Raw genomic sequence first — 26423 nt, 5'->3', positions numbered from 1 at the left:
CATATGTAGGTGCTTGGTTTTATACCTGTGGCCATGGGCGTGATTGGAACAGGCAATACAGTGTATCTATCATCCACCATGCTACCTGCTAATGTGTCTTTTTTGTAATCACTCCTTAAAGAGTAACTCCATGGTTCAGCCAATGACACTAAAGGGGAGACGTTGCATTAAAATAACAAGAAGAGCTTCCAGCTGAAGTGTCGGCATTAGGAGGGAAAACGTACCTCATATGTGACTGGACAGGTGTTAAACGTGAAAAACAGATATATTCAGTGATACTTTGTACCACCTTTCTCTCTGTGGGGTTTCTGTTGCTTCGAAACCTATTTCTACAGAAAAGTTTCGTCACTTTTTATCCAGCTTTTAATTTCCTGGTACATCCACAGCAGACCAGCCTGTGTTAATGTCTGTAATCATCAGATACTGCTACAACACGGAGAACTTCCAACGTCTGATGTCTAAACACCTGCTGGAGTAGATATATGATTTTAGGTTGCCACTGGTTACCAGGCTTCTAGTCCTCTATATGGCCTGAGGGGACAAACGTAAGAGTTGTGCAAGGAGGCAGAACACAAGTGCCGAATGACAGAAACAATATCCTGAATCATACCTCCTGCATGCAGGGCTGTTCGATATAACGATATATATCAGCTGACGATATAAAAACGTCTATCGTTTCATTTTACGCTGTCGTTTGTTTCGTGGTGTCGCAAAATAAACTGTTTACGGGAATATTTGTTCATGGTTCTGATGCTCACTGTAGTGGCTACATTAATTTATTAAAGTTCTCTCTTTCTCTTATATTTAATATAACCACACTACGGACGGACAAGCGCTTGTTTTTATGCGTTGTCGTTAGCAACAACGACGGTAAAACCACCGCCTGTCCGCTTGTTCCACATAAACCTTTCACAATAAAGCTCAAGATCCTGTTGAGACTTTTCAAAATAAACTGAATCACATGAAAGATGCAGATTATTTACGGATGAGAAGTAAAAAAGAGCCGCCAGGTGCTAAAAAATAAACCTTAGAACAGGTTAGAACAGGCTTTTCCCCGCAACACGCCGTGTAATAAATACTCACAAAGAAAACAGCGTACGTTACAACTTATGTCTAAAAATGTATCGTTTCATGCATCGGCTAAAACACTCGACTCCGGGTAAAGGACGCCCAGCTGGAAACACTTCACGCAAGTCGAAATTCACAGAATTTACAGAAAATGTTTGCGATTTATATCGTTATCAGGACGATAGATGTCTTATATCGGGATATGAGATTTTGGTCGTATCGCACAGCCCTACCTGCATGTATAACTTACTGCTGCGTCTTCAGGTGCAAAGCTTTGTTACGAAACTGAATTGATCCTGTTTTCTGTTGGTCATTTTTATTTTTGCAATGAAACAACGCCCACATGCCGTCTGGCTTGCTGCTGGTAAATTTATTAAACTAGAATGTTTGGATCATCCAACTTTTCTTATGTTTTCAACTAAAAATGTGAGAAGTTTGACCTTTTAACCTGCTTAAGGCCTCATCAGCTAAGCTTCTAGCTAGCACCGCTCTGAGGCTGTTGTCCAGTGTTGACAGATTTGTGGTGCAGATCCAATACTGGTACCATAGTCACAGCAAGAGGACTGTAAGGCACATTGGGATGTTTGCACGTATATGCAGAAAATCTTGAATTGGTGTTTTATTGATCAATCAAAGCTGTTTTCTGTCACTTTCAGTCTGCGTCACTAAAGCCATTCAAACATGCCACTGAGCTGTTTTCCTGGCCACAGCTTTTGTCCTGTCTGTATGCCATCCTAGTGGCCTGCACGGGTTATTAGGCACAGCCTCTCTGTCACCCAGTGGGATTATATAACACTGTATAGTGAGTGTGTCTGCGTATCTTTGTCAGCCAACCAGTCAGACAGGGTGAGGTCATCAGTTTGTTGGTGTGTGTGTGTCGTTGTCCCCATGGGACTCTGGCATCAGTTTTGTACTTCAAGAGGCAAGCAGGCAGAGAGAGAAGAATTGTGCCCAAAGCAAACATGACACATGTGATGCACAGAGGCAGTGACGGTCCGTCAGCCTCGAGCAAGTCTGCCTACCTGCCAAGCACGTCTACCTGCCTGTCTGTCTTATTTTCCAGGTGCGATGTGGAAAAGGCGACAGAGGCGCCGACTGTGGTGACATTTTGCGATGCAGAAACAGAGGCAGGCTGTGTCTGACGTTCCCGTAACGCGACGGAGGTCGTTGGCATTCTGGTGGAGACGTGCTTTCTCGGTTTGGCGGCAGGCTGCTTTTTAATGGAGGAGCCATTTTAGTTAATTGACGGGTAGACCGAAGGAAGGAGGCAAACTCGGATCGCTTGTGATCCCATTAACCACATAATGCGTCAGACATACGCTAGACAAACAGGGCAGGAGAGGGGCTGCAGTTGGAAGGCATTCTGGTATCTCTTTATTATTGACCGATCCCCTGAAGTGACCAGAAGTCACAATGAATTGAGTTCTCGCCCTGGGTAGACTCATGCATGATGTAACCTCCTAAGCAATGAAAGGATACGTCAGTCATTGCAGTATTCAAGCATATTTATGCATTTGGCGATGAAACGAATAAAAATCATGCGTCATAAACGATGTATTTGAACTAAAACTGCTAACTAACGAGGAAGGTGTAGCTCAACGCTGCCCACACTCCTCTGAACTCTGGTTTTTCCTCTGTGTTTCCTCTGCTTTTGTGCTGGTAAGGTTTAGTTTTTCATTGAAGGAGGAAGGTCTGCATACCTCTCTGTTCCACATGCCAGCTTGGCACGAATCCTTTTTCCAGTGAGTGGAAACAAAGCTCTCATTCATTTACTGTTTTATGAAGCGGCGCTTCCTCTGGCTATGGAACTATTTGCAGTTGTGCTTTTGTTTAGTAAACCATTGCAGCTCCATCATTTCACTTAATCCTCTCTATTGTTGTGAGACCCACTTGAAGCGGAACATTCAGAGATGACGCTGAGTAGCTGATCGTTAAAGTCACGTTGTTTTAGATGCACTGCCCTCCCAGAAACACCGGGAGGACTGCATTGTTGTACCATCCATTAAGCTAACAGGCAGCTGGTCACAAACTGAGGCAGAGGTGCTTCTTCTTGGCTGGTCGATGGTAAATGCATTGGTTCTTAAATAGCTCTTTTCTGCTCTATCTGAGCGCTGTGCTCAGTATCCTTTCCACATTTCCTTTTCCTCTGTGTTGTTTTCCTTCACTTTTCCAATTCTGATTCCCTTTTCCTGCTCTTGTCTGTCTGCATACTCCTCATCTTCAGCCCTCGCTCTGTCCCCGTGTGCCTGTCTGCTTGTTATAAATCATGGTTTCCTGCTGACACTCAGCCCTCAGTCCAAACCGGCAGCCGCGGGAATGAGTGTAACCGCCGGCTGTTTTGACTGGCACTGGACACACACATATCAAACTAAAACCATCACACTCTCCCTCCAGTCCACCGTTACTTTTGCACCACATTGCGACCTTTACCTCAGATTATCTGTTTACGCACGATAAACTTCATTGTTTTGTCAGGCGATACTAAATAAAGGCGTGCTACCAAAAAAGGCCTAGAGACAAAAACGCTGAAGGGAGCACCGTCTTTGTCACCTGCCGTCTTGTTTTGATCCATGAAGCTGTGGGACATGTTTCAGAGGGATCTATTTATCCAGCACAGGCCGGATTCTTCTGTAGCTGAGGACAGATTTGTGCTATTTTGGATGTTCTTGACATTTTGCTGTGAAGTTGTCACTGTACTGTAAAATAAAACGATAAATGTGATGAATCCTGTCCATTTGTTCAGCCCCAACAGCTCCAGTAACACTGTGCCACGTTTAGTGGAAATTGCAGTTTTTGTGCAATGATGATGATGAAGCGAAATGGAGCTGAAAGTGTTTGCGTGCAAGAAGCCAACGCTTACAGGCTCGACTGTTTGTGCGCGTTAGCCTGAAAGTGTGTAACTGTATTTGCATGGCATGTCTGTCTTTAATGACTCCAACATCTGCTGTGACACAAAGCTTACACGGAAGAATGCACTTTTTCTGTAAGTGTGTGTAAAATCATCTTTTTAGAGGGTTGAAAATCTACATGCTTAATGACATGTGACGCGCACGCACGTGTGTGTGTGTGTGTGTGTGTGTGTGTGTGTGTGTGTGTGTGTGAGGGATAGAAGTGTGGGAGCAGATACACTGTGACAGCCGTGAAGGCCTCTGTACCACAGGCTCGCCTCTCCATCCTGACTCATTTCCCATCTCCTCTTCTTTCACACTGAGCTCAGAGTTGCGATATGCTTGCGCTTATTTCACGCACACACATGCTTGGATAGCTTCCCGCACACATTCTCACACGTTTTTGTTCCTTTAGCTCTCAGAGCTTCTGTTGTCACTATCTTACAACTTTCTAATTTTATCCCCCTGCAACTCTTCAAGAACCGTGTGCTTGTTTGTTACCAGGAGGGTTTCACAGCTCAGCCGCAGGGACTGAAAATAGACCCCAAACTTTACATGGATGCTGTCTGCTGAGAGACGTGAGGGGATTTGAACAGGTCATACAGATGGACACTCATTAATAGCAGTGCTCTAGAGAAGTGTGTGTGTGTTCCTGTCTAGCTATCTTTGTGAGGACCGAAACCTGCCTTCTACTATACTTGTGAGAACCAGCAGTCACGTGTGAGGACACAACACGGTCCTCACTAGTTTGATGGCTCAAAATGTGGTTTTAGTGTCAGGGTTACAATTAGGTTAGGGTTAGACATTCATTTTTAAGGGCTATGGTAAGGGGCTAGGGAAACCATTATGTCAATGAGGGTCCTCACTAAGAAGAACGTGTGTGTGTGTGTGTGTGTGTGTGTGTGTGTGTACACGTTGTACTTTTTGCCAAGAGACAGAATAACAGAGAGGGGTCTAGAGGGGGAAAAGAGTGAAAAAGAAAAGTAGATGGGAGGGGGCTTACTCACTCCACCACAGTGGGCGGGTTCCGGGAGCTGGCTATAGCCAATTGACTTCCACAACTGGGTCACATGACAGCTCCAATAATGAGTGAGAGAACCAGAGAGAGAGAGAGGGAGCAGGGGAGAGAGCGGCACATCCAGTTCAGCCTCAGTGTGTGTTTGACTTCAGTGTGGAGACACACAGACACACACCTGGAGTTGCAGAGCGCAAAACGGCAACAGCACAAGACAACAAAGGAAAGAGAGCGAGACAGGCGGAGTGGTAGAGATTACCTCTTAGACACCTGAGACAGCTGCAGGCTTGGAAACAAAGAAAGGGGAGAGAATAGAGAGACAGCATGTCTTCTCTCTCTGATCAGCAGCCTGGCTCTCCTTTCTCAGAGTACAGTGAGCTGTGCAAGGTGCCGTCCCTGTCGCCCAGCGTGCCAGCTCAGAGCTGGGATTGGCAGCACCCCACAGCCAAGGACACGGGTACCCCGAGGGGCTTGGTGGTAGGCGACAGACCTATGGCTTCAGACGGACTCACAGATGAAGACAAGCTTTGCTTCTTTGAGCGTCCAGACAGAGGTGGCATGGACGCAGAGCTGAAGGTGCCGGTCAGAGTTGGGGGCATGTCGGGAAGCACTTCGATGGGCAATGCTTCCCTGGGCAGTGCAGGGGACAGCCCGGACAGCCCTCTTTCCTCCTCGCCATCCCCCTCCCCAGCCTCCCCAGGAAGAATGCCCTCTGCCATGGGATCTGGTGGCAGGGTCCCTCTACCACCAGTTCCTGGATCTCCAGCCAGGTGTATGGAGCTGCCATCGCCTACTAGTGCAGTGCCTCCCCACTCAGTAGGAGCCTCATTGACAGAGGCTTCTCCAGTAGATGGAGACTCTCCATCCGAACACTGGAACAGCTCATGTTTTGCCGAATCAAGCACAAAAGTTGCCATGCCCCAGGTGGCCCCCAACTACTGCGTCATAGGAGTAGTCAGTGACAACCACTTGGAGAGGGCGGATGAGAATGTGGCTGGAGCCGGTGTAGCCTCGGGAGCTCAACAGCTGTCAAAGGGCTCCTCAGTGGACAACAGTGAGGAGGAGATGGAAGAAGAGGAGGAGGAGGAGTTGGCGCCCTGTTTTATTGGGCGAGCTGAGCAGCAGAGGAAGGCCATGAGGCGAGCAATGTCTGAATGTTCCCACCTGTCGGTACCCACCAGTCTACAGCTCCCTGATAAATACCCCTGTGGCGACGAGGCAGGGCTGGACCAGGTGGCGTCACCTTTAAGCGGTCTTCGTCGCTCACCGCACTCCATGAAACGCTCGCTAACTGTTGCCGAAGATCAGCCCCCTCCCCCCACGCTCTCAGCAGCTGGTGCCACACATATCGACCTACGGCAATCCCCACCCGAACCCCGCCTCTGCCTCTCCCCATTTCCTCCTTTGAGGGATGGCAGCGCTGGCTTCCCACTCTCTCCATTAGAAGCCCCAGTGGAGGGTTTTGGGATGGAGAAAGAGGCAGGGGGCATTGTGCTTCCAGTGCCTCTCAGTCCCAAGGGGTTCAGCAGCTTGAACGCTGGATCTGCTGAAGCTCTAAGCTCACACAGTGATGAGAAAGCTGCTAATTCTAACAAGACTGTAGAGTTTGATGGGAGTAAAGAGGATGCTGAACTGAACACTGGTGCAGATTTAACCTTTAGAGTTGGAAACATATCAACAAAGGCACAGGACATTGATGACGATGATGACCTTGACACTGGTGTCTATAGCAGCCTCTGCCTGAACTCCAGCACTAACCCCTTCATGACAGTGGATGGTAGGTGGACACCAGTCTTGTCTTTTAATACCAGTTTTAAAAGACCAGTGGCAGATCTGTCAAATGAGGAAACTTAGTTCTGTTAAACTGGTGCTATGTTAATACAGTGTCATGGATGTAAACGTCTAATATATAGCTATGTAGGTTTTTATGGCTATCTGTTCATTGTTGTCATTTTCAAAGAGGTAAAGTATGCATGGCTGGAGAATGCAGCAGCTGAAATGGAGAGTAGAAAACAAGCAAGAAAATTAGCAGGTTGACATCTTGATTAAGTTGTCTTCTGTCAGACTGCCGTGAATCAGACAGCATGGCTTCCTTGAATGTTACTGTAGTAGAAGGATCTGAGCTCGTGAATGGCTCCGGGGGAAGCTGCCGAGCCAGACGAATAGGGAGAGTGCCAGACGGGAAAGAGATGGGGAGCAACAAAAGAGAACGAAAAGCTGAGAAAAGTCGACAGCAGTGGGAGCAGCTACCCCTCGCACCCCACATGGGCTCATTAAAATTCCACGATGGTAGCATCTGTCTGGTTGTGTTGGTCTAGCACACAGTGTGTATTTTAGCTACAATTGTTGTGCGTGGAGTGAGTGAAGAAAACAAATGAGTGTGTCCGTGCTTGAAACAACAGGTATGGAGCTTTGAATTTCCCCCGTCTGGCTACCTGTACGTGTAAGTGGATGTGCTCGTGCTAATGCAGCACAATGAGCTTGCAGGGAGAGGTTGTGTAGCATCGTTCCCTCCGGCTGACACTGGGATTCGGGGTCGGGATATAGCACAGCTTGTTAAAATTGATGGTTGTTCTGTCTTTGTCCAGACTCATTTCCTCTCGTTCTCTGTGCTTCCATCACGCTCTCCATCTCGTTCTAGTGCTTTCTCCTCTGTTCCTGTTACTTTGAATGCTCATTAGATTCCCGGTGAGGGCCGGCACAGCCAAGATGGCTGAAAGCGGGTCACCGTCATATCCAAAGATGACCGTCACCAAAACGGGGTCACAAACTTTGAAACTTGGACCATCAGGGTGGGGCGTTTAACAAGTCTCTCCTTTGCTTTGTCTGCTTTTTCTCTCTGTGGCTTCTTCTGCTCTCTGCTGCTGCTGGCCCAGAGAGTGGCAGAGGCTTCCAGCCAGGCCAATGTAGGCCAGTAATGTTTATTTCTCTGCACCCCCTGAAGTCCAGAGTCATTTAGCTACAGGTTGTGTGTTGTATGCATCTGTTTGTTTTGGTTTACCAAGGTCATGGAGATATCTAAACTTAGAAAAATCGCTTTACTTTCAAAGATTCTTTTTGTTTTTTGTGATACTGTATTTCAGGGAAGTGCATGAATCTCTATTGTATTAACCACAAATCTGCATTGAGCTGCAGCTTGGTCATAGCTCCATCTCTCTGGAGGGGTCATCGGGGTGACGATGAGCAGATTTCATACAGAAAAAGATGAAAGGGGGTTGGGAAAGGGAACAGGCAACAAGGCAAAATGCATGGTGACAGTGATACAAACGAGTGAGTACAGCCCTGACGAAGAGCAGGAAGTGAAGGATTTAGACAGTAAGGTCTGGGATGTGAGTATGGGGAAGATGTATAGAATATGAAGATGGGAAGGAATTTAAAAAGAAGAAAGATTTGTTTTTTGATCCGCTTGTGGCAGAAATATGGCCCCAAGCATCGAGCAAATGGTTCCATGGAGTCTCCAGTGCAACTCGACCCGATCATGTTAAAAGCATGGCGCTGAAAGCATTTACAGGAAAAGCACGTCTTTGATAACACAGACTCACACCCCTCCCCCAGAGATCAGATAGTGCAGCTTTTATTATGTCATTTTTATTAGTAGTTGTTATTGTTGCTGCTTTTGGACAACCTCAGAAGCTTAGTGTCCAAAGAAACTGAGCTCAGTCTTACAGCATCTCAGTTCGGAAAATCAATCATGCAGTTCAAAATACATAACTACGATTTTAACTTGAACCAATTAGTGGTGCTAAGTGCTGGAGGCGCAAACATGGCCACATTTATATATACGGTTGCATTGAACATTACAATTCAATTTTATTTATACAGCACCAAATCACAGCAACGCCTCAAGGTGCTTTATATTGTGAGGTAGACCCTACAATAATACATACAGAGAAAAACCCAACAAGCACTTTGGCGACAGTGGGAAGGAAAAACTCCCTTTTAACAGGAAGAAACCTCCAGCAGAACCAGGCTCAGGGAGGGGCGGGGCCATCTGCTGCCACCGGTTGGGGTGGTTGTTACATAATGATGTCAGCTGGCAGTGAGCTAAAAGCTCTGAATGATGTCAGTGAGAGTACAGAAGCCCCTCCTACTTCCTGTTCAAATGTTCTTTTGTAAGGGGCATCCAATCTGGAGAAAGCTGTCGCAACTCAGTCAAAACACAAACATTGTATCCACATTTAGTATAATTTTTTTCTTTTACCAGGATAAAAAAGAAACAACAACAAAGAAACCCGTTTTCACATTTAGTAATACCGTCGTGACCGTAGTGTTGTTGCTACCATGTGCTTTTTGTTTAGTTTGGTTATTTTACCCCTGCTTTTAATGTCAGTGACCCAGACCTCGATGCAATAACTGAAGAAGGAAGTAATCTAAGATTTTCAAATTAATACCCCAATATGGAAAATATATATATATATAAATCTTATAAAGTTTGTATCTGTCTTGCGTGAAACTTATATGAAAAGCACACAAGAGTGAAAACAGATATAAGATCCCTAGAAAAATGATATAAATGAAACTTGTATGTTTTGGATAAGCCTTCTATGATTCACTATATGAAACAAGCTAAAGCTGATGCAAGTCTTTCACAAGCTTTTTCTGTTTCTTTTCCATATGGGCCAGGAGGCTGGGGGTAGCACAGGTGGCCACCAGCATTTATTTATTTATTTATTGTTAAATGAGGCAGTAGTAACGATATTTAGACCAGAGGATGGAGTGCTAAATTCTTTATTAGCATTAGCATTGACTCCACTTTCACAGGTGGTGGTTAGAGGAACTGCAGTTGTTCCTCTTCCGTGTCATATTTGCATATACAAGCAAACTTTTGTATGCCATAAGAAATGATTTCAAACAGGTCCTTGACTGCAAGTGACAGGATGTGAGAGCAACCTCATTTATGCCAACAGTTAACCTACGCTAATGTAACACGCAGCAGTTATGCCGCAAGCCTGTAAAGGAGTTAAAGCCAAGTGCACACAGTGTTCATTGATTAAGTGGTGTTAGCCTGGACTCTTGTGAGGCCCAAATGTTGCAGAGTAACACAGAGGACAGAAAATCACAAAGTCTGTTTTCTGTGCTGCTACAACTCCACAGCGTGTTTTCTACCAAAAGGCCGAACACAACACTAAAACCATTGTTGACGATCTCTCAGCCACTGAGCTTGTGCTGAGTAGTGAGGTTGGAGCGGGGAGTTTTAATGAGGTGGCATCTGAAAGAGCTGATTTACATAATCCACTTGAGGAGCAAAAGGACGGCTTTACACATTAATCCTGAATCGTTTATTAATGGCTGAAGCCTCGGTTATTAACACAATTTCATCTTGAGCGATTCATTGGCTAAAGATTGATTACAGAGTGTAAAATCGAAAGCGTCTTATCTTTAACATCTGAAGGTAAGAAACCTTCATGAACCTTCATGAACCTTCATGAACCGTGCATGTTAGGTCAGTATCCAAAGTCCAAAGAGCCCGGTGGAAATTTTCCCAGTAAGGCAATTTGTGCATAAAAATGCAGAGAAATCCCAGTTATTGCTTTCCACGTGTCAGACGTTTCTGTTTTTACTCTTCTCTTTGAAATTCAGACACTGACTCGTTTTAAGAGACTGGAGTGGGCATATTTTATCATATTAATAAGGCCAGAGGAAAAAGGTTTGAGTCGAGTCAGTTCCTTTCAGGAGAGTCTAAGCTTAACGGCTCTTAATGAGCTGTAAGTGTTATCATTATGTTAATGAACCTTCAGATAAATTGGCTCACTGCACCCAGATGCTCATTGTTCTGTTGTCCTGAGCCGTGGTTCATACACTTGCAACAACCTGCTAATAAAGCAGGTTGTTGCAAGTCGGGGCCGTGCAACGTAGGAAAAACTCACTGTTCTACTGCAGGAGCAGGGCCTGATACACAATGCAGCGTCCTACCATACAGCACGCATCGGTGAAACCGAAACAAGAACAGCAGTTAAAGGAGCCAAAATGGCCGCCCCGTTACCGTTGTTTTTTTGGTTTTGGTTTGTTTTTCCTCATTTTTCAGGTCAGTTCAGTTTTATCGAGCTAAATCACAACAACAGTCTGCGCGAGCAGAGAAAAGAACAAGAACACTTCGGGTACTGAAGTAGACTGAAATCCTACAACCATGCTTTCCTGTGCCCTGTCAGCACCTCTGTCTGTGCCTACAGTCATTTGTATCCAGCAGTGTTCTGTCTGCTGTGCCGACAACAGTGAAATAGTGACTAACTATGGCACAATCAGCAGAAATAAATGAAATCGACTGAGGCCTCCTGTGGGAGAGTCTCACACAGTGGGCTGTGGGAGCGTGGGCTGGGAGTCACCTCCTGCTGGCTGATTAAATGAAGCCATTTTCACCACAGCTGTGAGACGGATCACATTTCTGCTCTAATTAGGGGCTCGGGTTGATCTCCTGAGTTGCTCGTTGTTTGCTGTATAGAAAATAGACTTTGGTTTGTTCTTCTCTTGTTATCATAGCTCAGCTTTCAGTTGTGTATAATCACCTCTTTATGTTCACTGGCTCTGCTGTGTGCAGTCCCAGGCCTGAGTAGTTGCGTGTCGTGTGAACTTTCCCTGTCAGTCTGTTCACCCCAAAGCTGAACAGCCTGTGTTTGTTGAGTGCACTATGTGTCCTTAATTTAAGTCCGTATTTTGGGGTTTTCCCTTTTTTTGAGGAGACTATTTTGCTTTTCCGGCACCAAAACTCTTTCTTGGACTCCACTAGATTACATCGCCTAGCTTTGCATGATTCCCAGGCTACGTCCACACGTACCCGGGTATTTTTGAAAACACAGATTTTTCTATGCGTTTGCACCTTTCGTCCACACGTAAACAGCGTTTTTGGTCACTGAAAACGGAGATTTTTAAAAACTCCGGCCAGGGTGGAGATTTTTGAAAACTCAGTTTTTGCATTTACGTGTGGACGAGGAAAACGGAGAAAACGCAGCGTCAAAGATGTGCGCCTTTTTTGACGTCACACTGTGCGCCACGTTATTGTTTCGGTGAAATGAATTTCTACAATACTGTTAATTCTACTCTCTGCAGTGTTTAAATGCTTACATATACACACAGTTACTGTCCCTCCACACATACGACTCGGTTCTGCTTCTATGCCCCAGCTTTGTTTACTTTTTCCCACCGAGGCTTCTAGACTTCTGATTGGCCAACATTTCGGTACGGTTAGGAATCTAGCGCCACCTGCTGCTTTGGCATGTTCATAGCAGCGTTTTCCTTCATTTCTGCCTTTATGTGTGGACGGGATTATTTTTAAAACGGAAAATCTCCGTTTTCAAAAGTACCCGTGTACGTGTGGACGTAGCCCCAGTTTAATATATTCCTTATGTTTCCTTTCCTGGGTGTCAGTGCAGCCTCGTTTCATCCTGTCTGAAACAAGCTCCTCCCCCTGTAAGCGCATCGTCTCTGTAGGCCAACCGTCTGCCGCTTGGCTGTCCCATAAAATCCCACTGGTGACCTTACTCTGTGCCAGCTCCTGTCCTGTCAGAGATAGACACAGATCAGGCCTAGTCCCACCACACTCAGGTCTCTACATGCTGACAAATGAGCTACTTATGGCTCCTGAATAATCAAGATGGCCTGGTAAAATGGTAAATGGCCTGTATTTATATAGCGCTTTTACTAGTCCCTAAGGACCCCAAAGCGCTTTACATATCCAGTCATCCATCCACCCATTCACGCACACATTCACACACTGGTGATGGCAAGCTACATTGTAGCCACAGCCACCCTGGGGCGCACTGACAGAGGCGATGACTCATTATCTCCCCATTAGCTTAAACGATGTGACATTTCTTCATGAATTGCCTATAAAACACAAGCGCGCTCCATCTGACAACCATCTGTGGCTGAAATTCAGTCACAATGGCTTCAGCATGACGGCTGCTCTTTATGCTGCTCATGGATGACTGTGGCCTGTTAAAGGATTAATGCATTTACATGAGAAAACACATTTTATATCAAGCTTCATTCCTTTCTGGTGTCAACACTGATTGTGAGCATATAAAATAATAATTAAACAGTCATTTTGTGAGTACAGGGCACTGATATAATATGCAATATTCTTTAATGGATCGTGACGTCTGCACAGCATCGCTTCTGTCCTCCACAGGAGGTTGGAGGGCAGGACTGAATCAGTTATGTCATGTTCATTTCATAAATGTGGACATGAAGGGATCCAGCTCCTTAGCTGGGACACAGAGTGAGCGGCTCTGATGGGACTCGGTTCACCCCACTGTTGGGTCATCATCACTGGAGGACAAATGATGCACATGTTTCATTGTAGCGAGTGAGCGTGAGGGAAAGCAACATCTCCAGATCTGCAGTCTGCTCCACGTTCACAAGTTCAGTTTGAAAGTTTTCAGTTCATAAGTTTTCCTGTTGCCTTTAAATTTTGGCTGGGGTTAATTTTGTCTGTCGAACGCTTAAACAAAAATAACATATCAAACAAACAGACCTAAGATTTAGTTTTTTAACCAAACCAAAGAGATCTGTCTTTAAAACAAAAACCAAACAGCTTCCGTTTATGAACCTTTTCAAAATGTTCATTTGCTGGTGGTGGACTGTGAAGGACTGGCACAACAGGTGGGAAGGTGTAAAACTGGAAATTCTACATATATTAGCTTTTTGAAAAAGTCACTTCCCAATGAAAATTCCCTTTAAAGGTGAATCCACTGGAAGCTGATAGGAGGGAAACGCAGGACAGGTTGGATAAGCTGACACAATGATAGTCGGGGAGCACAGAGCAGAGTAACAGACGAGACAATCACAAGGGCAGGAAAAGAGCAAAGACAGGAAGTGAAACAGAATGCACAATTAAAGGTTACTGTCAAAATAAAACAGGAAGTTACTATAACCCGTGAAACACACATAAACAGACAGGGAAGCTCAAGACGGAGAAATACAGAGAGACTGAAAAACCAACTACAGAGTGCTTCAAAAATCTAAACCCGTGAATGAGTTTGTTTTTACTGCTCAGTGAAGTCGGTTTTCAGATGCATGTTTGCTTCTCTTTTCATGTTTTGTTCATAAACACAGTAACTTCCTCACCAGTGAACTTAAAAGCTGGAGTTCAGTTTTTATTTTAACTTGTGTAAGAGGCTCACTTCCCTCAGAGCTTGTGTCGTGGAATCAAATCACATATTTTTGTGCTTTCGTCCAGTTTGTCCAGTAAAAGTAAACCCGCACGAAAGTTAAAAACAGATTTCTTTTGTTCTACAGTATTTACTGTGATCTCTGTGTTGGTGTGGCCGGAGGATTCAGTGAGAAGCTGCAGCTTTGAACCAACAGCAGAGATGTTTGTTGGTTCTCTTTATGCGCTGTGGACAGATTTACATGAGCCTGAAGTCTGTGGTGAATTCCTGGTTTCTGTCCTGAGCCGGAGCTTGTTCTTGTGGGACTGCGTAACTGTCTGAATGAACTCTGCTATTATTGACTCTCATTTTATTTAAAAAAACATTTTTGTCATTTTTCTTTTCAGTAAAATCAGAAATGACAGAGAAGAAGGAGGAGAAGAAGGTGGAGAAGAAGGAGGAGAAGAAGGAGGAGAGTGTGAAGAAGGTGGACCTGTTTGACCCTGTGGATAAAGTCGAGCAGAAGAGTGTAAAGGTTGAGTTCATGAGCAGTGAGAGTCCGGTTAAGGTGGAGGAAGAGGGAGAAAAAGACAAAATGAAGGAGGCAGAGAAACGGGAAGAGAAGGTGGATAGAAATCAAAAGGAGGCAGAAAATCTGATAGAAAAGGTGGATGAAAAACAAAGGGAGCCTGAAAAAGAGATGGAAACAGAGAAAGTGCCGCCTGTGCAACAAAAGCCCGAGAAAGAGGATGAAGTGAAAGCAGAAGAATTGTCAGACAAATCAGAGATAAATAAAGCAGAGAAGACAGAGAAAGAAGAAAAAGTGGAGGCTACAGAAAAGCTGGAGGCTGACGTCGAGAAAGCACAGAATGTGGGCAAAATCGCACAAAATGACAAGTCCAAAGTGTCCAAAGTGGAGGACAAAGCAGAGAACAAGACCACAGAGAAGCCCGAGATCACAGAAATGAAGGACGGCAAAGAGCAGCACATCAACAAAGTGGAAAAGACCCCAGAGCAACAGCCGACATCCGTCAAGCTCGAGACCAGCTGTGACCAGACAGAGAAGAAGGCCGACACGGAGACAAAGGCGACAGCGGAGCTGGAAGACGCCAAGACAGAAAAGGCTGACGCAGGCGAGGCCAAGAAGACGGAGAAAGACGGTGAGGCGGCGAAGCCGTCTGAGAAGCCGGTGGAAAAAACAACACAGAAGGAAGAGAAGCCGGACAAAACGCAGGAAGACAAAAAGACGGTTGAGAAGAAAGACGAGAAGAAGGACAAGGCTGCAAAGGCAGACGGAGACAAGGCGAAGAAACCTACCAAACCCTCAGCCAATGGAAGCATTTCAACACCAAGCAAAGAGCTGGCAGACAGGAAGACCAAGGTAGGGATCAGTGGAAGGTGTAAGAGTGAAATGTTGCTTTGACGTATGCTTAGGATCATTCTGATAAAACACTGTTTTAGTATCACAGCGAGGGTAACGCCCCACTCAGGGTGGAATTTCAAATGTAATACCCAAATGTTGGCTACAGTAATGCGGTAACAAGTCGAAATGATAGCAGTGTACGATTTCACGGCAGTTTGCATCTTACATCATAAATCATCCAAACTGCTAATAAATATCAGGCTGAATACGGACATGATGGCTGAAAGCATCTGAGACGTGCAGCGTGGGAGCGGACAGGATGGCATGAGCGCATTTTAAAAACCGAGCGTGCATGCTGCCTAAGCGTCTGTCCTGGTTGTGTTTGTTTACTGCCTTGAAGCGACAGAGTAAATGCTAAGTGTTAGTTGTTTTTGTTTTCTGTTTTTTTGTTCTCACTTTTTGTGACTTTGTGATGTAATTGCTGCTTGTGCTGCTTGACCCTGCTCCTGTTACCACCCATTTTTGTTAATTTTATCCATTTTCCTTGGTTTCCTTGGTTTTACCCTCCATCCATCATCCATCCATCTCCTGCGTGTCGGTCCTGCATCGCAGCCTGCTGCCGGGGCAACCAAACCAAGCGCAGCTGCCAAAATGCGCCCGAGCACTGCAGGTGCTGCTGGTCCTGCTCCAGGCCTGACTAAGCGTCCCGTATCCTCTGTCGCCACCTCCACCCCCCACACTACAGACAAAAAAACAACCACAGCTAAAGCACCTTCCACAACAGCTGCAGGGTCTAAGCGACCCTCCACCACTTCTGCCAGCCGCCTCACATCATCCTCCACCAGCACGACACGTGAGCTTAAACCCAAGGTAAGTTTTAGCTAACAGGAAGCGGTCAGCGGCAGCAGCCTGCTCAGTTACACAGAGCTGCACGATTGACGTCATCACAATGAGTCCTTCTTATGTTTTGAAGTGATTTCATTAAACCTCATCCACATCGATCAGGACAACAGATTTCTTACTTCTTCGGCTTTTTCTAACTAAAGTTAGGATCAGCGGAGTTTCTAACAACCGTCTGTTTCCCCCGTGGTCATGAATCTTTGCCATCTGGTCTGTTTGCGTGCACAGGCTCACAGAGACGGTGAAAATGTAAATGCATGTAAAGTTTGTGAGCTGGAAATGCAGGAAAAAGCCAAGAGGGTTAAACACGCTGAAACATTTAGCTGTGCCTCTCGTTTGAATGAACAGGAGTGTGTTACTGTAGCCGTGTGTGTTATATGAAAATGTGTTGAATTCAGACAAACACACGAGTGGTTTTTATAATAACTATGCAGATATTGGTTTTTATCCACCGCAGGAGCTGCAAACATGCAGTTATAAGAATTAGTTTGTCTGTATATGGAACTGATATTATGTCAGGACGAAGCTGTGACACTAACCTTTCATGGCTAATGGCCCGCCCCTCCCTGAGCCTGGGACTGCTGGAGGGTTCTTCCTGTTAAAAGGGAGTTTTTCCTTCCCACTGTCACCAAGTGCTTGTTCATAGGGGCTCATATGATTGTTGGCCTTTTGTATTATTGTAGGGTCTTTACCTTACAATATAAAGCACCTCGGGTCAAATGTTGTTGTGAGTTGGCAATAAAATAGAATAAAAAGTTCCATTTATTAATTGGCTTGTCCACTTTAATGCCTTGTTCCCCAAAAAGAGCAGTCAACCTTCTGTCAGCCTCTTCTGCTGAGCTCCTTAAAGGTAAACACTGTTGCACCAACAACATATTAACAGCCCTGATGGAGCTGCAGGGGTGCAGGGTGACTCATGTTGCAGGACGGCTCGGCTGAATGTGAAGGTTAGCCTGCTCTGAGGGTTACAAGAGGCAAACACGCTGCTGAGTGAAATGTGTAACCATCGTTGAGGGCTTTGGGTCCATATCTTCCGCCAATTGGGGCAAAATCTTTGACCTGAATATCTCAGTGAGGCCAGCGAACATTTGCTGGACTGATCACAACATCCAGGCACACTGAAGATGCTTTGTGACCTAATTTGCTGCTGCCTGTTTTGTTGATTTGATATCCCTCCGCAGATGCTTGCCCATATTCATTCGTTTCTTCTCTCTCTTCCTGGATGACATATTACCTCGCCCAGATTTATTTTTCTCTTTCTTTTCAGACAACAACAGAGAAGCGCCCCCTAGTGACAAAGTCCAGCACTGCTGCCTCAAATCAAACAGGTTCAGCCAGCAGAAACACGTCTGCTGCCACAGCAGCCAGTAAAACCACTGCACCAGTGCGCACGGCAGGATCTGCTCGCACCACTACCACTGCTGCAGCCAGAAAGCCTCTGGGTATGTGTGTGGCTTTCTTTACACTCAGTTTATTTATTGTGTTGATAAATTACACGACTGACAAAGGTTTAAACATTTTCTTTTTAGCCTCTAAGACAGACAGCAAACCAGGAGAGGAGAAGAAACCCAGCGCCCCGAGGACTTCGACAGGTAGAAACCACTACAGTGTCCGACCTTATTAGACTTTGACTTTGTCGTTAGTACGAGCAGAGCAGTTTCATTAGGCCTCGCTCAGAGTATTAGTTATATTCTCTCGGGCTGGCTCAGACGCCTGCGTGTAGTCTCTTTATTTTCCTTTGTTAGTACATGTGTAAGCACATGTTTGTGGCTCGGTCATTCTAAGACTTGCAGATAATACATTTAATAATAATAATACAGTTTATTTATAGGCACATTTAAAGACCCTCAAGGTCACCTTACATTAGTGCAACAAACAAAACAAGTATTAAAGCTAAAGAAGGTAAAAATAGACTAAGACGGAGTCACAATGAAGTGCATGCAGTTAGAACTGTTGGAGAAAATAAAGCATGAGGACTCAGGTGTGATGGGGTTGAGCAGAACTATCCGTGGCCACACTTATATATACAGTATGGGTGCAGTGAGAGTCTGCCTGTGCCACCTTAGAGCTACCGAGTCTTCTGACACGTGGCACAGACGAGTAAAACACGCCCACTAATCAGCTGAGTGCAGCGAGTACGGGCTCGGGTTCTGTTTGGGTTACAGCACTGCTTTAACTCTTTATGGCACAGATTCAACAAGGTTCAGCTGGAAACGCTCCTCAGAGGGCTTTGTCCTTTTTTAGATGACAGCATCATACAGATCTCCTGCTCCACATCCAGCTCAGAAAGCTAACGCTAAGAGCAGAATGTGCTTCAGCTGTGAACCGCTGATACGTATGGATCCGACCTTTGATGCTGTGTACACCTGTAGTTTAATCCTGACCCTTCTCAGGCTCATCACACCAGGTTGTTGTACAGTCTGTTTGTGAGCTCGTGTGAACTGTAGCCTGTTTTGTGTTCGTTGCTGACATGAGGTGTGGTCTTCTGCATTTTTCAGACCGGTCTCTATAAAGGCCAACCCATCTGGCACCGACAGCCAGGTTCAAGGTCACAGTCGATCATTTTTCTCCACATTCTGATTCTCAGTTTAAACTTCAGCTGGTCATCTTGACCATACCTGCTTGGCTAAGTGCTTTCAGTTAGTTATCTGCATTAACAAGCTGTTGAACAGGTGTACTGAAGCCACTGTGTACAGCTCGTCCGCTCGGGGGTCGACACTGTGGTGCATGTTCTGTTCTCAAGATGGGACAATACTTTAGTTAGAGTGCTGCACAGTCCAGTGTAGATACAGACAGTTGTATTGCAGTTGGTATTGATGTGATGAGGGAAAGGATCCCGTGGTACTCCGCAGTGCCCCCTCCCATCTGTGCCGTCTCTTTGCATATGTTTCTCTCCTGTTTCTTCTTCTCTGTAATCCTCTCCTCACTTCGCCTCAGTCTGCCTCTTCTGTGCGTTTGTGGCTTTTCTCCTGCTGTTGACAGAGTAGTTTGTTTTGGCACCAGGAGAGCTGTCAGCAGGGCTGCGGCACCAGAACGCACTCATTGTGTCCGACCGTGACAATGCTGGGCAGGCTTATGCAGAGGGAGGCTTTACTGCTGAAAGGCTCTGGAGAGTTAAAAACCTTCACCGCAGCAGCCTGTGGATTACTGTCCCCTTGCTGTTGACAGGAGTTTGCAGCTCTTTGCTGATGCAGCCTCAGCTCGTCTAAGCTGCCAGGGTTCATGCAGAAAGTCAAATTACTCTTTAGAAACATGAAGGCGAGGGGGAGGATTTCCTCCGTTAAATATGTCTTAACGGGAGCCGGAGATATCCGACAGGCTCTCGGGGAGGACTGACAGCAGGACACGTGGTCCAGGATGCCTCAGCGCTCTGAAAGAAGAGTTGGCATACAGTCCAGCCCAAAGTGTGTGAACTGACAGATTTGAATTGGTGCAAATGTTGCACTGCATCAGTGCAGGCTGGCTTAGGATGCTGGAGCTAAAGTGTCTTTACTCAGAGAGGATTACAGCACTGAAAATCAATGGTGTTTGAATATCTCCCCTTTAAAAGATACGTGTGGTGACTGTACCAGAGAAAAGGATGCAGACGGGGTTTTTGCACCGCTGTATATTTTTCTGTAATGTTAATTTTAGGTTTTTATGCTAAGGTTGATAACGGGCAGCGTTGTGTGTTCGTTATTAGCCCTCATGCGTCTTTGAGAAGACGCGGAGCAATAATGTCGGAACTCTTAGTCTTCCTGAAAACGCATCTTTAAGATGCTTAACAGAGAGTTTAACATCATTGGAAATAACCGAGCTTTACATTAAGAGCTGTGCATTAAATATAAAGCCAGAGGTGATTATCCTAGCTTACAATAAAGACAGGAAGTCGGCTTGTAGCAGTATTTATACACTGCTGCTCAGAAATTCAGGGTCAGATGCTCGAACCACCTCAACTGGCTCCTTTCCAGTTGAGCCCTCCCAGATGGTTGAACTTCTCACCCTCTCACCCATCTGTAAGGGAGAGTACCCGCGATCTCATCCTTCTGGTCACTACCCACAGCTGGTGACCGTAGGTGAGGGTAGGGCCGTAGATCAACAGGTAAAGTGGGAGCTTTGCTTTCACTCTCAGCTCTCTCTTCACCACCTCAGACTGGTATAGCGTCCGTGAATCGCTACCTAACGTGGTGGAGTGGTTTGTGTGTCCGGGGGCTCCTGCCTTGGATATGCATGCCCACCATATTTTATTTTGCTGTTTTACCCTCTTTTTTTTTTTCTAAGTCTGGTTTGAAAAAGCTGCGATCATAACTCCAGTTTGGCAGAGAGATCTATAAAGCTCTGTATAATTATTTTCTCCCTTTAGCTGACTCAAGCAAGCCTAAGACCACCACCACCCGCAGCACTGCCTCCACCACCACCACCACTGCCTCCCGCACACGAACCACAGCAGCCAAACCAGCAACGCCATCCTCCGCCGCAGGCACGGGGCCAGAGAAGAAGCCCCCGGTGCCCCGCGCCCCGCGGGCCGCCTCTTCAACCACAGCGACCACCGCTTCCCGGAGCACAGCTCGCCCCGCCACAGCTCCCGATGTCCGCAACGTCCGCTCCAAGATCGGCTCTACGGACAACATGAAGCACCAGCCCGGAGGAGGGAAGGTAGGTCTTCACCGCTGTATGAGTGTGGCATGTGCTCTCTGACACCGACTGCACATGGACTAACAGGAAGTGGACTGTGCAACTCTGATTTCACGTCTGACGCTGACCTCTTGTGGGTTCCTACCTGTCCAACCCACTAAAGCCTATCAGCTCACTCACTGAAGTAAAATGGTCCCCATAGTTCTGCTTCTTCTCTTTTTTGCGTGGGATTTCCTCTGCATGTACATCTACTGTCATTGTAGACACACAACTTCCATCAAGGCTCTTTAGAAAGAGGATGGATGTTGAAAAGGTTTACGACACTGGTCTCGTGTAGTTTTCTGTGAATGTCAACAAAATAACAGCTAAGATATGAGATCAGGCGGTCGTTGCTACAGGAAGTCCAACATTTACTTGATGGACAAAAGCTGATTAATTTGCAGTAACACAGAAAATTAACCTTAAATGATCATTTTAAAAATGCCATTTCATTCATTGGTTCTGTTGTTGCCCTGGTTTCACAGTCCGATGGTGTAAACAGCAGAGCACTGAGTACTGTGGAGTCGATCGGGTTGATCGGGTTCTGCTTGTGCATGCACTCTCCACTCTTCCTCGCTCCCCTCCTTCTTTTGTCCCCTCACTCCTTACCTTCACCGCTGTGCTTCCAAACAATCTCTGCACTCTGACCTCGTCCTCCTGTGTTTTTTAACGAGGTGTTGTTGTTGACCCTGTGTGGACTTGTCTCCCCAGGTGCCTCCTTCCTCTCAGAGCAGGGGTTTCACCTCCAAAGAGAGCAGCCAGGGCAAAGTGAGTTCCCTCTCCATCCTCCCACCATGACCCTCTTTTCTGTTGATATATTTTCCGGTTGCCTTTCTCTGCTTCTCATTTCTGTTGTTTTTTTATTAACTCGACCCAGTGAGAGCACAAGAGCAGGCTAGCCAGTATACTGGAGGCTCTTGAAATTGCACACGCCTCCTGTTCTCTCAGTTTCTCCCAACACGGGCATCAGACGTGTCTGTGGGGAAATTAGTTATCGGATTATTTATGGTTAATTTGTAATTAAATTTGAACCCTCTGCTCATTAATTAACCAAGATAATTAACCCTGGCCTGGGGTTTGAAGCAGCTTGTGAGTTAACACAATGCAGAGAAGCTGTTTGAAGCAAGCCGCTGCTCTCCCAGTCTAAATCTGTAGTTTGTGGACAAAGATAAAACGTTCGATTCCAAACGTGTTACGATCCATACACCATCCAGGGAGTCTAAATGCATTTTTCTCAGGTTCATTGCATTACAAAAGTGACAGAAGCACACGAATTATTCTTTGACCTTAACTCATTTAAATGTTAACTGTTAACGGGCGTCCGAGTCACTGAAGTCCAGATAAAGATCAGTCACACATGGACACAGTCACCTGCACATGATTGGTACGTGTGATCATTACCTTAGGCTGTATATAAAAGATGGGCATGGCCAGTGTGGGTCCACCCACTGATCATAATTTACACATGAACACCATGCTGTGTTTAGTGGGACTTTAAAAATAGACGTTTACAGCATAAATTCATCAGGAACGTGCTTACTGAGCTCACAGACTGCAGTGCAACCAAACTATGTTCTGGACCCAGACAGCTACAGACGTCATCTATGGACCTTTCAACTTTTCAGCTTGTTGCTCTTCTTCTTTTGTTTCCGTCTTATTGTAGGTCAGGGTGACAAAACAAATAGAAAAACACCAAAAAACACAAGTTGAATAAAAAACAACAATTGTAGGAAAAACTGCAGCAAAAGCTTAAAATTAAATCAGAAACAAAACACGAGTGTTTCTGGGACACAAAACTAAATGAACTGCACTCATTACAAGTAACATTCAAACATGCTGAATAGAAGCAGAGGACTCATCGGTGCTGTGAGGGAGGTGCAGGTGTGTTTTATCGATGTGTTTCATATAATACTGTAGATACATGTTGACCTTTAGCCTGTTAGCCTGTTAGCTTGTTAGCTTGTCACTTCTCGTGTCCCCAGAAACGCTTCTGTTTTCCTTTGTGATTTAGTTTTTAGCTATTTCTGCATTTCTTCTATTTTTCACGTGTTTTATTCGACGTCTGCTGTGTTTCATGAGCTTTTGCATTTTTCTGTCTACTGTTGTTTTGTTAAGGTGTGTTTGACCTCTCAGGGCCACCGTACTAAACTCATTTGGATGCAGAATGTGTGTGTTGGGTCTAGCAGTCTAACCTGACGTATTGTAAATAATATGTGTGTTTTAATTCTTGGTGTATGTTTAGTTCAGCTAACCAACGTGTGCGGCAGCGTCTCCGTTTAAAGAGTTTAATGAGGGTCCGAGACGTTCACGTCTGTATGCTGTGCTGCATGTGTGCGCTTCATAAAGCAGGTTCGGTGTGCTCTTTGGGGCCTTCAGCTGTCCTTTTCTCCTGGTGCTCTGTTTCCATCTTATTTAAACAGCAGCGATGCTGAACGACCGGCTATGTTTAGTTAAAGAGAACCTCGCTCCGCCTTCTATCCTTTCTTTTCTAACCCTACCTGTGATGGTGACTTCTTCCTCCCTGCACTTTCTCTTCTTGTTTCTGCTTCTGTTCTACCTCACCTCTCCTCTATCATCTCCTCCCCTCTTTTCCCTCGCTCTTCTCTGCTCCCCTCTTGCTGCTATGCTGTGTCCATATAGGTTCAGATAGTCTCCAAAAAGCTGGACTTCAGCCACGTCACATCTCGCTTGGGCTCCAAGGACAATATGAAGCATGTTCCTGGTGGAGGGAATGTAAGTACTGTCTGGCCCACAACCAGAGCCCACATGTCCCGGCCAGTTAGTCTGATATTTAGAGCCCATTAAAATGGCTCGAATGAAGGGAAGGCCACAGATGAAATGCTGTAAGAGAGGCACAGTGTAAAGAAGAGAAATGTAAGACGATGTTCGTAACGTAAATGCTGCTCTTGGCTGGAAAATGGAGCTTTGTAGTTGTTGGCATGCTGGCCAAGCTTAGGTACAAGCCCCTCCCCAGAACCTGCTTCACACTCCTGCTCGCTTCCTTAAAGTTGTCTTGTGTTGTCCCGCCCTCCCACTAACCTACTAAACCCTACTCAACCCAACAGGAGCCTCTGCCCTCTGATTGGCTGTCTTGGTTCTGTAAGGACAAAATCACTGAGAGAAATCTGGGGTTTCTGGTTTCCTGCAATGATGCTGTGCCAAGCTCCTCCCTTTAGTCTCTGTCGTGGGTTCAGCACAAACATATTTCACAAAAAAACATTTTTCTACAACACGGACGAAGAAACTAGAAGATGCGGTTTGTTCAGCGTGCTGTTTGTCCTGATGCTGGTAACTCAAAGTATAATCAGGACGTTGGGTTTCTTTTTTCTGATTGGTCCTTTTATTCAACCACAGTCGAGCATTTTTACACGAATCTGTGGATTAAAGAAGGAACATTTGTGACATTCAACAGGTGCAGATTCTCAACAAGAAGGTGGACGTCAGTAAGGTGACGTCAAAGCTGGGCTCCAAGGACAACCTTAAGCACAAGCCTGGTGAGCTAAACCTGTGTGCTCTGAGTTTGCAGTCATAAAACAATAACAATGAATCAATACATCAGCACTACAGGCTGTCTGTGACTGCACAAGCTTGCATCTGCGTACATGTGTGTGTTGCAGGAGGCGGCGATGTGAAGATCGAGTCTCACAAAGTGAACTTTAGGGAAAAGGCTCAGTCCAAAGTGGGCTCCATGGACAATGTGAGCCATTCACCTGGAGGAGGAAACATCAAGGTGAGATCGCGAGCCACAGCCGTGCACGCTGTGTTTACGTCCCTCTGAATCCACTGAACTGTTTCTGATCAGTCAACAAACTAAAGAGTGAAAACGATGAGCGCCAGCTGCAGCTGGGGTGACTCGCTTTCATGAATAAAGAAAGTAGCGCTGTAACAACAGTTACAGTTAATATGAAGGACAACTGGTGAGTCAGGGTTTGGTACAACACGACAGAAAAAACAAAGAAACGTTTTTTTAAATTTATGTCCACAAATGGCGATAATGGCCTTTATCCTTACATTACAGCACTAACACACTCTCATCCTCCCAGTACGGACATCCACTGTACAGTGCTCATATTAAACAAAGTAACAAAAGTGCTTCTGGATGTCAGCGACAGGGTACATGACCTCGTCATGGTCATCCCTGACTGGAAGCAGAGAAGCCCCGCCCACCTGCTATTCACTAGTGTTACAACCCAAAGCAGACCTTCAGTACAGAACGCTGCGGCACCAACAGCTCACACATTACTCCAGTTTTGGCTTCTCTTCATTGGTTGTCAGTAAATTTTAGGTTTCATTTTAAAATAGTAGTTTTATCTGTTAGAGCTCTGCACGGTGAGGCTCCCCAGTTTATCTCTGACCTGCTGAGCACTTAGGTCGTCAGGTCAGAGGTCACTGTTGGTCCCACGTACAGGCACCAAAGCTGTGGAGCTCTGTTGTCTTTAGGCTGTACAGACTCCATCGACTCTTTGAAAGAGCAGCTGAAGACATTTCTATACAAACAAGCTTTTAATTAATGTTTTATATTATTATTTATATTTCTGGTTGTATTGTGAAGCACTTTGTGATTTGTATCTGTGAAAAGTGCCATTTAACTTACCGACGAACTGGGTTTGGTTAAAATCACAACCTCCGATTTACCCTCTCAAGGCCCAAAATAAAGAGAATATTTCAATCATGCAACCTGACACACAGTTTTCTGCTGATTTCATCCATATTTAACGGTGAAAAAAAAACGCTCTTGGTATTAAAATGAAGTGACTGCACCCGTGTTTCTAAATCCCTCATGAGACTAACGACACTTATGATAAATGAATAAAATAAGAACAATATAGATTTTTTTAACCTTATGTATGAAAGCTGCAGTTTCACAGCTTTTTGTGTGAGCTGTCCACTGTCAGCAGGGCACAAGATCCAGGCAGATATGAATCCAGAAGTGAGACTTGAGGCAGGAGCATCAGCCCTGGTCTCAAGGCTAACTTTGCTTGTAGCTTGTAGACAACAATTGTTGTGGAGTTTATGTTCTGGGAGCTCGAGTCGACATAAATCAACTTCTCCTCACAGGGTGAAGCAAGGACATTTCAATAAACAGTCACAACTGAATTTAAGTTTAAAAAAGACCGAACCTGCTTCTTCAGGATTGTCTTGGCTTCATTCTCACAGACGTAGGATCATTTCATCAGAAGAATAATCAGAATAAAATAATAATTTATGAAAAAATCCCGTCCTGAAAATCACTGACACGTGACATCAGAACCTTCTAAAACTGCTTTGCATCTGATGTCTCGCAGCATCGCCCTCTAACCCTGACCTCTGTCTGAAGGACACTGTTGTGAATTCAGTTCCTTCCGGTCTGCATGCGTCTGCATGTTAGTATTTAAAAATGTGTTACATCGTGGGATTACTTGTGTATCGGGGCAAAAAATGAAGACTCTGGCTTTTTCCGTTGGTCTTGT

General features: G+C 45.4%; 1 protein-coding gene across 4 annotated transcripts in view; it reads left to right on the top strand.

The window, feature by feature from the left end:
- LOC146624997 (uncharacterized) overlaps positions 1–26423 on the top strand; it is a 140774-nt gene that overhangs the window by 107610 nt on the left and 6741 nt on the right. For 3 of the 4 annotated variants that reach the window (XM_085362585.1, XM_085362586.1, XM_085362588.1), the window contains 9 exons: positions 14465–15438; positions 16033–16290; positions 17588–17762; positions 17850–17912; positions 20663–20955; positions 21685–21741; positions 23614–23706; positions 24386–24467; positions 24591–24703. In XM_085362585.1, the coding sequence (XP_085218711.1) occupies positions 14465–15438; positions 16033–16290; positions 17588–17762; positions 17850–17912; positions 20663–20955; positions 21685–21741; positions 23614–23706; positions 24386–24467; positions 24591–24703 (2108 nt within the window). The remainder of the gene's footprint in view (positions 1–14464; positions 15439–16032; positions 16291–17587; positions 17763–17849; positions 17913–20662; positions 20956–21684; positions 21742–23613; positions 23707–24385; positions 24468–24590; positions 24704–26423) is intronic. The other variant, XM_085362589.1, reaches the window with a different exon arrangement.

This window comes from Diplotaxodon limnothrissa, linkage group LG9, assembly GCF_057381915.1.
Source record: "Diplotaxodon limnothrissa isolate DT_005_m linkage group LG9, D_limnothrissa_male_GT1.1, whole genome shotgun sequence".
In the NCBI taxonomy this organism is placed as follows: domain Eukaryota; kingdom Metazoa; phylum Chordata; class Actinopteri; order Cichliformes; family Cichlidae; genus Diplotaxodon; species Diplotaxodon limnothrissa.
This window is presented reverse-complemented; position numbering and strand designations above follow the sequence as displayed.